The following is a 17,321-nucleotide window of genomic DNA, read 5'->3' on the forward strand; positions in this document are numbered from 1 at the left end:
CAGAATGATTTTTCTTTAATGTGCTACTGTTGGCAGAAGCTCTCAAAGTGTGTGCTGAATTAAAGTGGGCAGGATCTGCTAATTAACCACATCAACAAGCACATTTTTATAATTAATAAATAAATATATAAGTAAGTAAGTAAATAAGTAAGTAAGTAAATAAGTAAGTAAGTGATTGAGTAAGTAAGTGATTGAGTAAGTAAGTGAGTGAGTAAGTAAGTGAGTAAGTAAGAAATCAGCCTCAGTGTCACAGCTTCCTCTTCCCCTGGACTGATCCAAATTCCGAACTCAGATCAGAATAATATCAAGAACTCGGAAAGAATTCCCCAAAAATTCCTGTAGTTCTGTCGCCATCACCACAACATCTGCTCTTCTTCATTAAACAACGTTAAACAGCGGGTTCTTTTTGACCGGAAGCAGACACACCGATGATTTATCACGAATGAAAAGCAGCACACTTTTAATGGTGGAGTCACGGCTCTAGTCATAAAATGACGATAATTAACGCTCACCATTGATGTCGAGAGCGACGTTTTGGAAAACCGTTTCTCACTTTTAAATAAATAAAGTATTGTTAAAAAAAGGAAGAGAGTAGAATTTGATTCCGATGAGACAAAATGGTGAAATAAAAGCCCTTCCTGCTGATGAACCCTGACACTGAGTAACACAAACACTGAGTAAGAGACGCCCCCTTGTGGTGCAAGTGTGTAAACACACACACACACACACACCCGCATCAATTTTACCAGCATTATGACATAATTACCCTCTGAATCACTACAATAAAAGATGTGAATGAATCACATCTGAAACTTGAATATTCCACTTCCGGTCTACAGAAAGATAATTAGGTGAATGATTCATGACTCATGATTATTCCTGCATAACAGTAAACGTGGGCTTCTAATTTTGTTTTGTAAATTGAATTGTTTGGGAAAAATTATTTCTTTACAATTCCAGAATTGCTCTTCGACGTTGTCTTCTATTCAAATTTATTTAAATTGGGGTCTTTCAGTCTGTTACTCTTCATACTAGAAACACCACTGAGCTCTTAATCATTTCTAAAAGTGAACTTTTATTACTTGCTGCAGTTGATGATGATGTCCTCGGGGCGAATGCGCCGTTTCAGCATTCCCATCTTCGGGTGATCTCCTCGCCCTCGGAAAAGCCCGGGAGGCTCGATCCGGAAGTTTCCGATGCGCTCTTTGTGGTTGTCCATCAGGCAGTAGCCGTACTCCTCCACCAGCCGCTCGTTCTCTTCTTTAATTTTCTGCGCAACGTAGAAAAATGTGTTAGAGGACAAGTCAAAGTGGGCGTGCATCAGTTAGACAACAATTTGAGATGTTTTAACACACACAATAAGCCTCAATTATGAAACTGGATACAAACAGATTTATTCTTAAATCATTCATACGAGCGTTTACACAAGAAATCTGATCTTCGTGAAAATCTTGTAAATTCAGAAAAACGCTCGTATCCTACTCGTGTTCCTGAGTGTGTGTAAATTCACACATAAGAACACTAACTAACGTAAACCTCGACTTGATCGACTTCAAATCACAGAATTTCACTCATTTGTGTCGTTTTATATCACGGGCCTTAATTAGATTATATTAAAATAAAATAAAGAAAGCGAACCAACACAAACCCATAAATTAAGGCAAATAAAACTAATAATTCAATTATGATTTGTCTGCGCCATGAGCTGTAAGCAAATGCTACAGCTAATGGAAGATTTATTATAATAATTGCTTATTGTTAAATATTTTTATTGAGTCAGAATAGCTTCCTCTTCCTCTTTTCAGTCTTTACCCTGACCGGTCGTTTCGTGCTCCCACCTGTCTGTGCACTTTACCTTTTATGGAGATTTGTGGGCGTCGCTACATGCAAATGAGTTTCGTCATACGCAGGTGAGTATGAAGAAACTCAGCCTTTTCTGAAATGTTTGTAAATCCAGCAGAAACTGTTGCACGCTTTGGATTACGCAAACATTTACACACTAAAACTTATCTGTAAGATTGATAAATGAGGCACAATGTGTTTGGAATTTGTATATTTTTCTATATTTTTGTTCTCGCAGATTGTGATGTCTACATTTATTTCTGCGCTCACACACACACACACACACACGTTGTTGAACGCAGAAGCACAACAAAAATCAGTCGAGATCGCGACTGTCACCTGTTTCTCTTCCTTCGTCATCTGTTTCCGAGCCTCCGATTGCGCTTTGAAGTATTCGCTCATCTCAATGAAGTTGCACTTGGACAGATCAGTGATTTTGGACTTCTCCTCTGAGGTCATTTCCTGTACGGGAAGAAAATAAATAAATAAATAAATAAATAAAGCAAAACACAAACATGTCTTGGCTGATCTAGGAGAAATGTTTGGCCCGAGCTCTAACTTTAATCATTTACGAGATCAGTTTAGAGATAAAGTGTGCAGTTACCTTCCTCCAGTCTTTGAAGAAGTTTTTCCTAAATATGTCCTTAGTTGTGTATTCGTGGTCAAGCATTTTGGCAAAGAACGTTGCCACTTCCTCCGCCGCCTCGCTCAGCTTCATGGGCTTTCCTACAGAAGCAGAAGTGAAGGCAGCTCGGCTGTTAAAAAACTGAATAAACACGTAAAAGAGAAACCACAGCGCTGTTCCGATTCTGGATCCTGATTGGTCAGAAGGTGTCGAGGTGTAAGATGAACACAACACGAGACATGCTGTTATTGGAAAATAATCAACTTTGGAGTGATAACGTAACTCTGCTTCATCACACCATCCTTATTGTGCGCGACAGAGCACGAGTGTTTTATCTGACTAAGACACACACACACACACACACACACACACCATCCTGTACTCACCGTCATAATAAAACCTAACATTTTCCGGAAGTCGCTCATACGGAGGAGCGAACACGGGACCTTTATGCTCGAGGAACCTCCATTTTGAGCCGTCTGTGTATCTCTCTTCCTCCCACCTGAGCGGCAGAGAAAGAAAAGAGAGCTGAAAGGTTAGTCATCCATTTCTCTGCAATTAGCAAAATCATTTCCAGTTTTTCCAGCTTCAGCATTCCTGAATTCCACAACAGGACACAACAAATCCACCGGAGACGTCAAGGAATAGCCGTCTACTTCAAAACCGAGAACAAACGTCCGGTAAGTTCATCTTCCTCACCATTTCCATTTCTCTTCCGGCTCCTTCTTGCCCTTCTTCTTCCCTCCAGCCGAATCCTCTTTCTTGTCTTTCGATTTCTTTTTCGGCTTTACGTCCTGCAACAGCCGGAAGATGGAGTGAATGAGACAGAGTCGAGAAAAATTTTTTTTTAAAAAAATCACATGGAACGACTGAATGAGTGCCGAATCATTACCTCTTCCTCTTCGTAGTCATCATAGTCTTCCTCCTGCTTCCGTTTTTTCGCCTTATTCTCCTTTTCCACTTTGATCTTTTTGGGTTTGTACTCGGGTCTGTTTCGGCGTTCCAGAAATCAGTTAACGTACAAACGAAACAAAATTAAATTCAATATCAAATAGCGTATGATAAACTAGAGCAGATTTATCAAAGTCATTATACACGTTGCTGTAATTATGCATTACTATCAGAGAAATATGCACTAATATCAGAGAAACAGTCTTTTATTCACGGTTTATTGCACTGATGATGATGATGATTAGTATACAGTGTTTTATCTCAGGAGTTCAGACAACTCCAAAGTGTTTTATAACACTAGAATTGTGAGAAATCTAACATTTCTGATATTACAGCTATTTACCTGAGACGCATCTGTGCTGTCTATTAAAAGCTTTAAAAAAATTTCACTCTTAAAAAAAAAAAAAAAAGACACTTAAATTATTAAAGCCGGGAAAAGACTAAAATAAAGAGGAAATCTGAGCTTCCTCTTTTCTCTTTCGGTATTCTCATCACTTCACTGATTCTGTAGATGCACAGACTGTTCATTTTTACAGCCTTTAACCTGTTAATTAGCTTAAAAACTGTGAAGTATGACGATACGATATCGGTAAAGCGATATATTAATATCGCGGCACTTTAGTTTCAGCATCGTGGACATCAGGAGTCTGCGGTTTTAGAAATATGACGCTACTCACTGTAACGAGGAAACGTAACGAGTACGCACTTATTTTGTGAACTTATACTTAAATACGGCTATTTTGGAGTTTAAAAAAGAAGCAGAAATTACAGCATTTAACAACATGTAAAGAACCGTAAAACATCGATCACGCACTCGTCATCATCCCTGTCTCTCTTCACCGTCTTCTCTTGCTTTGGAGAGTAGCAGTAGCCGTTGTCCTCCTCCGTTTTGATGTGACTGTAAAGAAAGTTCATACTTTTTTTTAAAAAAAAAAGACAATCATTCACATTTTAAACATAAACGCTGATGCAACATTTAGATTCGTCTCAATCTCAAGTCACAGCGTTCCTCCTGTTCACTACCTCGTCTCGTCCCGAGAGAAACGCGGCCATTTAGTACCACTTTATATCTAATAATAATAATAATAATAATAATAATAATAATAATAATACGAAATTACTATTATACATCACAGAATATGAGTATAGTTACCATATATATGAAATTACCAGCAAAGAGTTAATAAGTAATGTTAATTTGATACTACATTAATTATAGATCACACCAGTAATATTTATTAGCATAGCATATACTCTATATTTTTTAATATTTAGTACACTGAGGTGTTGTATAATGATTAATATTTGCAGAAAACACAAAGTTATTTGTACATTATAATGAGTGTGATACACCTAACATTTGGTAACACACTCTATAGTAATATCTGATATCACAACTAGTGTTATGTTAATAACAGTTTTATTATTATTATTATTATTAAGTAGAGTTATTATGTATTAAGACAAGATTAAGGCAGATATTTGGGGAAATGTGTGTCGTACCTGACATAGCCGTTCTCCTTCTCCCTCTTATGCTTCCCGTTAGAGCTGTGGGATTTAATCTGGAAAAAAAAAATTAATATATAAATATATAAACACACGCACACGCACGCACACACACTCACATGCACGCACACTCACACGCACGCACACTCACACGCACGCACACTCACACAGCAGGTAAGTACAGATTGAGTACAATATTAAAAATAGTACAGTAACATGAATGTAACATGAGCATGATTTGGCCCTGAACTACAAACAGGGAGTGTGGAAGGAAAACAAACAAACAAACAAACAAACAAACAAACAAGGAAAGGCCGCACCTTCTCTTCTCTCTTCTTTTCTTTGTGTCTCTCGGTGCTGTCCTCCCGGTGTTTCACTCGCTCTTTCTCGCGGTCCTTGTGCTTCTTCTCAGACGAGTCTCTGTGCTCACTGCGTGGGGAAAAAAGAAACAGACGAGGAAAAACAAACGAGTGATGAGACACGCGAGCAGGACAGTGGTGAAGGACGAAAAGATCGATGTCGTATGGATAAGAGTTTTATTCTCCAACATTTCTACTTTTTTCTCCCGGTACATTCCGGCACTCTCCAGAGACATTTGTTAAACCCATGATATATTTATTTTCGCTCCTTCGTACACACTTGTTTTCAAACGAACGCAGTGCAACTGAAAGATGGACATGAAAGACGCCGTGAAGATGGCCGACCTTAATGTTTCCATGATTTCCGTAATTTCCTTTAGGATTAATGTAGTATTTATAACTACGCGTTCCTTACGAATGTTTTTTAAAACATAAAACTGAAATTAAACCGAGTTCTAGCTTCTGCACGAGCGTACAAATGTTTCAGGTTGTTGATGTCTATTAATTATAACCAAAAAAGTATTTCAATTATTAGGTAAAGCATGACCAAAAAGTAAAAATTGATGGCTAACAAGAGTCAAAAAATGTGCAACGTACAAAAAAAAGTGTTTAAACAAACAGATAAATAAATAACTGGAGCCAAATACATGCATCTTTAACCACATTCGAAATGGAGCTACACACCTTCATACACTCAGACCCTGAAAATAACACGACCAAAAAAATTAGCTTCATTTCATTTCCAGAGTAATTTTTAGAGAACTTTTCGAAAACAGCATCTATTTATTCGACTTATTTACACACCAGTGCTTTTGCACACACATTACCTGCGCGCGCTACACTAACACAGCCGCACGTCGGTTTACAAAGAAAACATCTTTCCAGTTCTTATTTGTTGTTTAAACATCATTGTAGCGTTAAAACTAACAATCCAACGCACGCAAACCGCATTCTTACCTCCGATTTCTGCTTTCCGAGCACGCCATGTCCTTAAAAATCCACCATAAACACTAAAATGATTTTCTCTCTCTCTCTTTCTCTCTCTCTTTCTCTCTCTCTTTTATTCAGACTCAGTGTGGTCTGGTTCCTCTCCGTCACTCCCGCTCACTTTTTAAAGCACAAGCCTGTTTACGTTGCCCTGGAGAAGCAGCTGTCAATCATGAAGCGCTAGGACACGCCCACAGCGCTCTGACTGGACGGAAACCCGGAAGCGCTGCAGCGTGTAACTTCACGTTACTTGATCGTAATCTGCTCTTGACTGATAAATACTTATTAAACTGCAGATATTTTTTTTATTTTTATCATTTAAAACTAACCTGCTAAATGTTTGATGATTGTTGATTTGATTTTATTTGTAATTTCTGTGTGTTCTATATAATAAACATTAACATTTAAAGTTAACATCTATCCTTGTTTAAAATTCACAGTAGTTAGTTTATGTTTTTTTTTTGTGGTAGTTTTAGGTGTTCTTCCTGTTTCTAGTCCTTTCTATTCTTCTTTTATTACACACGTCACACTTTTTACTTTACACGTGTGTCACTTCCACACAAACGATCTGCGCAGCAGTCTGTTTTTTTTCTTTCTAATTAAATTAGCTGTATATAGTTCCCACGTTTGTTCGTAGCTATACCAGTGCTCTCCATGTTCTTGTCTTTACGTTACATTTTTTAAACTTCACTTTCACATAACTGTTCCTGTACGAGTTCATAACATATCACACGGGTGCAAGTGTGTGCGTGTGTGTGTGTGTGTGTGTGTATAAAGGTCCCTAGAGGAAGTTTAAATAGATTAATATAAAAATTATTGTTGTTTATTTTCCGATCAACACCTAAAGTTTTGCTCAAATTCACAGAATAAGGTTCGTCTTGATAAATTCTCTTACCTCACTTCATTCACCTCAAAAGTACTTTACAGAGTAATATAAAGATAATGGCTGCTAGTTTAATGTTTTATAACACCGGCTGCCATTTTGTTTTCTTCTCTCAGCCGATTTTAACATAAAGCGTCTACACCCTGGTGTGAACGCGGCACCGGAGAACCCGGATGAGCCTCGACACCAAATGGTCCGATCATTAAAACTACAAAGAGAGGTTCAGACACTTCAGGGTCACGTATAGACGTGTCGAGGAGCCTATGAAGAACAGCCATCGGGGACAGAATAGGAGCGTGAGAGGGCAATTGAGAGCCGTCTCAGACAAAGAGGACTTCATTATCACACGAGTGACACAGGAGAGCGAAATGCATGTCATTATATCAAACATAACATTATAGAATTATTCTGGTTTCCTAAAAGAAACTTTGAAGAAATCTCTGAAGAAACTTCACATTTGGTGCACATCCACAGGAGAGGAGAACATGTACTATGTACTCCTGTGTGTAAATATTTGGATCAACTTCAAGAAAGAGGAAAAAGTGAGTGGAAATGTGTGAGAGTATTTAAAATATCTTTGAAATAATAAGATTAAAAATGTGTTCTAGAGACACGATTCTTAAAGCGGGGTCCAGGAACCCATCAGGGTTCTTTAAAATAAATAAATAAATAAATAAATAAATAAAAATAATAATGATTTTTAAAAAAGCTGTTTAAGTTTACAGTTGTGGAAAATCAACTCAAAACTCAAATAACTTTTTTTAATTTAAAAAAAAAAAAAAAGTAATAATAATAAAAAAAAAAATCACAACTCAAATAACTTTTTTTAAAAAAAAAAAAAAGTAATAATAATAAAAAAAAAATCACAACTCAACACAACTGTGGAAAATCACAACTCAAAAAAATCACAACTCATTTTTTAAAACCTTTTTTTAAGGTTTTAAAAAATGGGTTCTTTGGATGGAAAGGTCAGAAATAATATTTAAAAAATAAATTCTGTCTCCAAAAAATAGCTGAAATGTTACTGTAAACATTTAATAGTTTGCTGTAGCGTAAAGCTGTACTGAGTCGACTGTGATTTATTATTTTTTTTAAACATTTTTTTTTTTTTTTTAAATAGTTATTATAAAAAGACAGCATTAATCCAGTCCTGTATCCGATCATCCCCGGTGTGAAGTGTGTATGCAGACAGACTGACGGAAGAAGAAACAAAAAGAAGAAGTGAATAAGTGGGCAAGTGGAAGTGCGCCTTTACCTGTTAGTGTACTTGGACTTTTCACGCTCTTTGTCTTTCTTATGGTCTTTGTGCCTGTGCTCTTTGTCTTTATGCTTGTCTTTATGTTTGTGGGAATCTGTGAGGGGGACAAAGAGAGAGAGAGAGAGAGAACAAAAAGCAAAGCTGAATGATGAGGAACTCCGGCAACGATCGTGTTAATGTCTGCTGTTAACAAGTCACTCAAATGTAAGTGCAGATAAATCTTTAACACAACCTGCTAATAACTTCCAGTTAATAAAGCAATAAAGAAAATATTTCTTATGTGTTGCATTGAAAAGAGGCCTAGCAGTAACACTCAACAAGCAGCAATAATAATAAAATCATGTTATATATTATATATATATAAAATACATCAGTAATACTCCACTCGTGACTTTTTTTTTTTTTTAAAGCTTTTCCATGTCTTTCAAAAGGAGTTTTTAGCCTTTATAGCTTTTTACTTCTGATGAATCCGTAAACATTGTGTTCTTGATGAACAAAACGTCAAATTTTTGTTCATCACAGAGATTATTTTCTGCAATAATCCAAAAAAAAAATCTATCGGCAATAGTAGTAATAATTACTCTAGAAAGATAAGAAGCAAAACACAAGACAATAGAAGTGAAGTTAATAGTACTTATTATTGTGTCACGCCTTCTATTAGTCAGAATATTTATCATATTAGTTGTCTACTAAGAATACTAATTATTATATTACACTTGTCGCATAAGCAGTAACAGTAGAAATGAAAGTATTAACTAATACATGACTTTGTAAGTAGTAACAGACATTACATAGTAATACTAGCACTAATATCATTAGTGAGTATAATGTAGGAAGTAAACAAGTATATAAAAGTAAACTGGGTAATTTTTGTAATATCCATTAAGTACTAGAGCAACATGAGGAGTAATAGTAGTAAAAGTAATATTCAATAAGTGCTACATTATAAGTAATAGCAGGAATAAAAGCAGTAACTGTAATATGAGTACAGTACAATATTCTACTACTAACTATAGCACCATACTATGGTATTAACAATAGTAGTAATAATTACTCTAGTATGACTAGTAATGATGGTAGGAATAAAAGTAGTAACTGATATAGATGTCGAAGTAGTAACAGTGACAGAGTAAGCAGTAATCATCACTACAGTATGATCAGGAATAACAGCAGGAACAAAAATATTAACAGTAATGCGAGTAGTATAATAATAGAAATAGTAAGTGTTAGGGCTGGAACGATTCCTCGAGTAAAAATCAGCGAGGAAAATTATTTGCCTCGAGGCTTCGTTTAGTCCATTTACTGTAACTCCACACGGAACACTGTGTTTCCACACGGACCATTATTACTGACGCACAATCTGATAAACGCCGGACATGTGACGTAAACACAGAAGCCGCGGCAGAATGAAAAATGGAGGAACGGAGAGAAAACAGCGAGGGGCGAGGAGAAGATTCAGGCCAAAGAAAACGGCAGAAAGTTTCCAAAGTTTGGGATCATTTCAAACTAAAACCGAAAGAAAACTCCGTACAGTGTGTTTACTGTAAGACTGAACCGGCGTAACACAACAGTAAAAGTTCGATGCTTCAACATCTCGTCCGAAAACAGCCAAATCCACGGAGCGGAGTCGACACAAGGCAACGTTAGCGTTCGCATTTACCCTAAATCAATATGGTGGCTGGTTACGATGTCCCTAAGTTAGCTATGTTTTGTGAAAGACTAAGCGCCATTCCCGTTGATCGTCTCATTCTCTCTTTCTCTCTCTCTCTTAATTGTTTATTTTAAGAGACCTATCTTGTTTTCTCCTGCATATTTAGCATCGCTCTTTAATAAAGACAAATTACTTCTTATCCGATTACTCGATTAATCGATGGAATAATCGGTAGAATACTCGATCACTAAAACAATCGATAGCTGCAGCCCTAATACTGGTAGTAATATGACGAGTAATAATAGTATTAATGAATTAAAGCAGTAACTAAGATAAGAAGCAAAACCCCAAGACAACAGAAGTGAAGTTAGTGATAGTAGGATTATAATAATTAGTATTAATACTACTAATAATACTCTAATAGAAGGAGTGACGTACAATAATAAGTACTATTGTCACATAAGCAGTAACAGTAGAAATGAAAGTATTAACTAAATAGTAATAGACAATATGTAGTAATACTAGCATTAATAACATTATTAAGTGTAATATAGGAAGTAAAATGCAAGTATATAAAAGTAATCTGCGTAATATTCGTAATATCCAATAAGTACTAGAGCAACATGAGGAGTAAAACAGTAATAAGAGTAGGAAGAGTAATGTAAATATGATAGTATTGTAGTAATACAAGCAGAAACAATAGCAATGAGTAATAAGGAGAAAAGAAATTGTTTATATTACGCAAATCCTTTTGATTTCAAGAACAAAAATAAATGTTGAGTTAAATTTATAATCTGTATGTATAATAACTTCCTCTTACTTCAACGTATAAATAAAGAAAATGTATAAAGGTTCAAAAGTTCCTTGTCCATTTTGCTAGTCAGAACTTTTCCCATGTGACATGCCACATGGCAAAGCTCGCCTCTGATTGGTTACCCCGTGCTCTCTATCAACCAATCAGCTGAGTGAATCACACGGTTATGGGAAGTCTGGAAGTTTGAATTCCAGCTGGTCATGGTTGAAGGGGTTAAAATTTAGACACACACACACACACACACACACACGTCCAGTGACATTTTTTTTTAAATTAACAAAAAACAAAAGAACGCATTATTTTTTTTCGTTAAAAATCTGTAACATCTTTAGCAACAGTTTTTGTGTCACTAAATCACCTCCTTGCAGACTTCATAATGAAATCTCACATGTTCAGTCCTGACCCATGAGATTTAGACGACGATAACTACACATGCAGGCCTCGACACCACATACACGAGTGTACGAGTGTGTGTGAGTGTGTGTGTGTGTGTGTGTGTACACTAACATCTGCGCTAACCTGACGATCCCATCCCTCAGTGCCATATTTACATATTTGTAATCTCATGTAATCTCTCTTTCTGTCTATTATAAGCGAAATCGAGTCCATTACACCGCAGCGCTGTCGTATTCTGGATGCTGATTGGCTGATTAATATTCTATAACCGCAGTTCTGAGAGCAGCGCAGCTATAAAGGTTTATATTAACGCGCTCGTTCCAATATGTTATCGTTTCTCTAGTAACAGATGATTTACAGCGACTCATAGTGGCAGATGAACGTATTAAAAAATGCGTGTAATTGTTGATATGGAGAAGTTTTCTGGAAGGAGTCTCCAGTGTCAGTGCTTGGTAACAGTTAGAAGTAAAGCTGTAACTTTAGGGTTTATGACATTTCCCGGACAGAGGAGTTTACGCTTCGCGGTTTCTCAGTAACAAGCTGTGAAAGTAACTAGTTGTGGTTTTTTTGTCTAACAGAAAAAAGAGGCTAATGAGGAAACATCTGTTTATTGCTGCGAGTTTGGAACCTGAATGAAATGAAGTATGAAAAACACGTTTAATAAATAAGAAATGATTAGCATTAACAAATCTCTGTGGTGTAAGAGGAATAAAACACTTCAGAGTGGTGTCATTAACTTTGCGCTCTATAACAGCATGCACTGTCGTGTTTAATTACGTATGTAGAGTATAGATTGTCACGTTTACGTTGAGAAAACATAACAACACGCACAGAATGTGACGCGCGAGTCTTTTTTGTACGTCACACATAACGAGACCGTCACAGCAAACGATTTAATTTCACAAAGCTCAAACAACCATGACGATGACGTCGTAGGTTCTGAGATGATGAAATTTATACCGTAAATGCTCCTCTAATGTTTGGAAGAGGGAGGAACCCAACGTCTGAACATCTAACGGCACTTCTACTTTCCTCATGAGTGCTTTATCTACATCTTATCACTCTGAACCATGAGAGCGTGAGACGCACTCACTGCTGTTTTACTACAACACACACACACACACACACACACACACACACACACACACACACACACAGAAGACTCACACGGAAGTGAGTGCAGATAAAGACTCGATCCCAAATGCAAATAAAGCTATATTATATTTTCTACATATATTATACACCTTATAGTGACTGTGCTGTAATCTACCCTAACGTTGCAGTCACTGTATTTGGGATCGAATTTCTGGATTTGCAGCACAATGTGAACGTAACTAGAGGTGAAAGATGGCTAAAATGACCCCCTTTACTTCAGAAGAGAATAAACGATACTTCGAAAAAATACTGTGATCGTTATGGGTCATGTATTTGTATTATTATATGTATTATATATTGCACCATAATATTTACTATTTGTATTTATTTTTTTTTCAGTACAGCAAAATCGAAAGAAGTTTGTTTAGCAGCCGATGCAGTGTGTGCAGTGAATCAGTTTCAAAAATATTAAACATCACTACAAACGGATAACGTATGATTCATCATTCATTAATACATTAACTGCAATCGCTGGTGAATTACTGTGGTGTAAGAGGAATAAAACACGTCAGGACTGCTGTTATAGGAAAATAATCACTGTCAGGGAGGCAACAGTGACTCTGCTTCATCACACCACCCTGGAGTTGATTATTTTCCAATAACAGCACAACACAGAGTGTTTTATTCCACACTTAACGTATTGACATATCGATATTTCACATTGAAAAAACAACATAACACATAACCAACACAGACGCGATGTGACAGAGTGAAAGACTGAAAGACGAGTGTGGTTTTAAGTGTAAATTTACTTTCCATAGTCATTTATCAACACAGACACACGAGGTATGTTCCTGACGGGTCTGTCTTGTTTGTGATGTTGCCACACCTTCACATTGTCTGTATAAATGCCTTAAAAGAAGAATGCTTGCTAGCTACATTGTTAGACTCGAATTATATTTTTTTTCCTCCACCTGGGGAAAAAAAAATTTAAACGTAACGCTTTTAATCTTTAAAATTCCTTATGGATCTTCTGCACCTCAGCACATTTATTAACAAATCTAAACCCAAAATTATTCGTAACCCGGTCAAGTCCCTGTTAAATTTACAGGAAAAATTTAAAAGTTAAAGCGAGAATGGCGTTGAGTACGAGACACAGATTATATTTTAATAGTAGTGCCCGGACTGTATAGGCAAGGGTGCCAATACTTTAATCCTCATAGGAAGAAAAATCAAAGTTTAAAGACGAACTTTACCAGACGATGTTCGTGTTAAAGCTTTGATGTTTCCAAAGCTTTGACGTCCTCGGCTGTGTTCGAGTACGAGGCACAGAGATTTAACGGCAGTTCCTGGACTCAAGTGTAGCCAAGGGTGCCAATACTTTAATCTTCGGCAAAAGAAGCATCAAAGTTTAAAGATAAACTTTATAGACGATGTTAGTCGTGCATTTTTCTGTGGCTGAATCTCACGCACTATAGCGTAGACATTTGGGATGCGGCCCGATTTCAAGATGGCGGATTTGACTTGAATGACCAATGAAGAATCATTGGTGTGTTGATAAACTTTTAAAAAATCTGAAATAATAAAAAAAGTTGGATAAAACCGATGTTGCATTTTACAATTGTGTAAATTTCCTTAATAGTGTAAAGAAACTTCACACTACTGAAGATTTTTGGGCCAATCGAGATCAGCCAACGACGCTAAAACCTGTTACGGTTGTGTTTGACCTATCGGACAAATTGTTAACGCACTCGTTTGTCACATCGCTCCTGGGGAAGAAAAGCAGCCAAATTCAGCATGACGTATATTTCTGCGGTGACGCATATTTGCCAGAGGGGGTTTATGGGTAAGCGCGGCACGCAGACACACACCCGTGAATCTTCATCCAAAAAGCTAACTGCACGTTGGCGCCTAGCGTCTGATTGGTCAGCAGGGAGGCGTGTCTAGCTGCGTACATAAACGTTGTGACGGAAGAAGAAGAAGTAATAGTAGTAACGGATGTCGTTACTTTTCTTTCACAGGCTTTATCCAGCGTTCCAGTGTAAACGATAAAACGTGGATAAGACATGGCTCACTTTGCCGTGGAATTCGTGGGTAATTTGCCGAGTCATACAGCATCACTGTACGTAAGAACACAAAGACCCGCGGATGGCTCCACATGTCCACACTACAAACCTCTAACGCAACACCTCACTCATCTTAACGGTGCTGCAGTTAGAGATTAATCTATTTTAACCCCGAGATTCGGTCTGTAACGATTAGCTGGGATCAGCGATTTAACTTGAATGACTCCCGTCCCCATGTTTACGAAGCTCCGCCCCCAGGATCTTCCGTGGCCCGTATAGTGTCTATAAAATTGAACAACGTTTTCTAAATGGGTTTTCTCAGCGACTTAATACACTTTCTCTAAGGCCATGACTTAATCCATTGTTGTTGTTGTTTTTTTTTTTTTGTAAATCACGTCCCACATATCTTCCAGGTTAAGTAAAGAATAAAAAAATTCGACTACTACACTTTTAATCATTTCATGTCGTTGTCTATGTTGTTACTAGAGAATACGTCTAATCTATAGCTTCTAAAGCTAACTAGCTAAACGAATCAGTGTTCGATTTACACGTTACGTGCTCGGCTAGCTTCGTACGAGGTTCGTCAGCAGATTGGCAAAGCAAGCTAACTCTACTAGCTATATACACTCAGTGGAGATACCAACGATCTCTGCTACTTCCTTCCAAGCTGTATTTTTCTTCGTAATGTCGGTACACGTTTAACGCGAGACGTTTCGCGGGAGCTTGAACGTCAGACCAGACGCGCCACGCGATTGGTCCGGCCAATCACTGAAGCCGGTCGCTTTGATTTGTTGCTTTTCAGCATCATACCTTATCTGGATAGAATTAAGACAATCTCAATTCAAATGTGACTTGTCACGGAAATCACGACTCTCGTGTCGTGCACGTCAAGCAACCAGTCGCGTGTCTTTGTCTCTGTCCTGTGAACGTAGAGTTAAGTTTGGATTCACAAACCTGTAAATCAATTCCAATGCGAGTTAAACATTAACATTTTGATTCTTTTTTTTTTTTTAATCAAAAACCTCAAGGTCTAATAGATATCTATTAGGGATATGAGAACAGATTACACAGTTCGAGTACCGATCAGATATCCAGAACATTTACTTATTCATACGGGAATGTTTAAGACTCGAGACTCGATCTTTATTCTCTAAGTTAAACAATGATGCACTAATTTTCTCAAACCTTAAAAAAGAAAAAGAGAGAGAAAAGAGAGAGAATGTCTGTATCCTAGAAGAGATATTAAGACTCCAAGTATCCAATCTGCACTTATTAAAGGTCACATGTCATTTTATCAGACATATAGTGCACTATGTAGTGTCTATAACTTCTTTATGTTACACCCTATGAAGTGAGCACATATAGTGAATTTCTCATTCGCAGTAAACGCTCGTTCATCGAGTATTACATCTGCAACTCGGCTTAACGGAATAATTACTGTCTGAAGAAAAGTTGCAAACAAAAACCTACCTAAATGCTATTATTATTTTATTTTTGTGTGTGACTTTTTGGGTAAAAGTATCAGCTAAATCTGAGGATCTTCTCACAAATCCTGAGTGAAGATTTACCCAAATTTTAACATTTGCTCAAGTACAGTTATCTATATAACTATTTATTTACCTGATAATGTGAAGACAGGAATGAGAATTAGTTTAAAACACCAAACTATAAACCTGTTAAGTGAAACTTGACACAAAAATACTTTTAAAAAATGTTATATATGTTATATACTGAGGCAGTGAATAAAGACATTTATCCTCATTATGGTTATATATTCTGTATTATCTTTTCCTGTTCACCTCTATTTGTGTGTACAGACAACTAAACAAAGCAAAAATGCTTTTCAACTGAGTTATAGAAAGTGAAAAGGGTTTTAAAAGAGAGACATTTAAAAACAGAGACATTTAAAAAGCAAGCCATTTCCCCCTGCAGCGCCTCCATAACACAGCAAGCAGTGAGAGGCTGCGTCCCAAATCGCACACTACTCCACTACATAGCACGCCACCTACAGTAACTAAGTCAAGCTATTCTGTTCTAATATTTCATATACTGTTTAAAATAAACGGCTAATATTTTCGATGCAGTGTTATATTTTCTCTCTGACGCATTTTTGATTATAAAAAGCGACCCGGAAGCTTAGCTGACTAGCTAGTGGCCTAGAAACAAAGCACACTACCTAGCAGAGGAGCACGCGGTTTGAGACACGGCTCATGGAAAGGAAAAGAAAATGGCGCAGAGACTAAGTCCTCAACCCCCCATTTGCCACTTTTAACACTGAATTAAGGCCTGTTAGAGTCGTAAATCGACAAATCAACAATCAGGATTGTAAAAATAATCTACAGATCTGTCAAAATAGCGATCCCAATGAAAAAATAATGGCTTTTAAAGTGTGTTTTTGAGCCCTCGTTTTGAACAATAGGCGGCTGTGAGTGAGGGTGAGGGGACTTAGTCTCTGGGACGCCATTTCGCTTCACGAAAAACTAACAGTCTCACCGCCTTGCTGAAAGAAATACAGCTCAAAATAAGCATGAAACCGCGTTTTAAACGCACTTATTGTCTCATTTCACACTTACCATTTAGTCGAGAGCCAGACTCCACCTGCAAACACAGTTAATAAGTTGATTATCTCGGTTTTTTTAATGTGTACATTATTCCACAGAGAAGAAATCAAAAATGTCACCTACAATATGGACTCGATTTACATGCAACCTTCCTGAAATCTAGCCCTTTATACTTCATTTCTCATCAACATTACACGCTTAGGCTTTAACTGAGCTTTTTAAAAAGCCAGCTGAACATTTCAGGACCTGATCTGCCAGAAGAAAAGGAAATATATATCGAAAATACACACACACACACACACACACAGCTGTAAGTGAGCCTTGTAT

The 17,321-nt window shown here is 37.1% G+C and overlaps 1 protein-coding gene across 2 annotated transcripts in view; it reads right to left on the reverse strand.

Annotated features, from left to right (window-relative positions):
• Positions 1-17,321, reverse strand: part of top1b (DNA topoisomerase Ib) — a 30,894-nt gene that overhangs the window by 13,364 nt on the left and 209 nt on the right. Inside the window, exons 2-12 of one of the 2 annotated variants that reach the window (XM_053240782.1) lie at positions 17,007-17,031; positions 8,409-8,505; positions 5,245-5,353; positions 4,922-4,980; positions 4,233-4,316; positions 3,360-3,456; positions 3,167-3,261; positions 2,854-2,969; positions 2,447-2,568; positions 2,182-2,304; positions 1,083-1,270 (exon numbers count right to left, since the gene is read on the reverse strand). In XM_053240782.1, the coding sequence (XP_053096757.1) occupies positions 1,083-1,270; positions 2,182-2,304; positions 2,447-2,568; positions 2,854-2,969; positions 3,167-3,261; positions 3,360-3,456; positions 4,233-4,316; positions 4,922-4,980; positions 5,245-5,353; positions 8,409-8,505; positions 17,007-17,031 (1,115 nt within the window). Of the gene's footprint in view, positions 1-1,082; positions 1,271-2,181; positions 2,305-2,446; positions 2,569-2,853; positions 2,970-3,166; positions 3,262-3,359; positions 3,457-4,232; positions 4,317-4,921; positions 4,981-5,244; positions 5,354-6,240; positions 6,379-8,408; positions 8,506-17,006; positions 17,032-17,321 lie in introns of those variants that run through there. The other variant, XM_053240783.1, reaches the window with a different exon arrangement.

This window comes from Pangasianodon hypophthalmus, chromosome 16 (genome assembly GCF_027358585.1).
Source record: "Pangasianodon hypophthalmus isolate fPanHyp1 chromosome 16, fPanHyp1.pri, whole genome shotgun sequence".
In the NCBI taxonomy this organism is placed as follows: Eukaryota; Metazoa; Chordata; class Actinopteri; order Siluriformes; family Pangasiidae; genus Pangasianodon; species Pangasianodon hypophthalmus.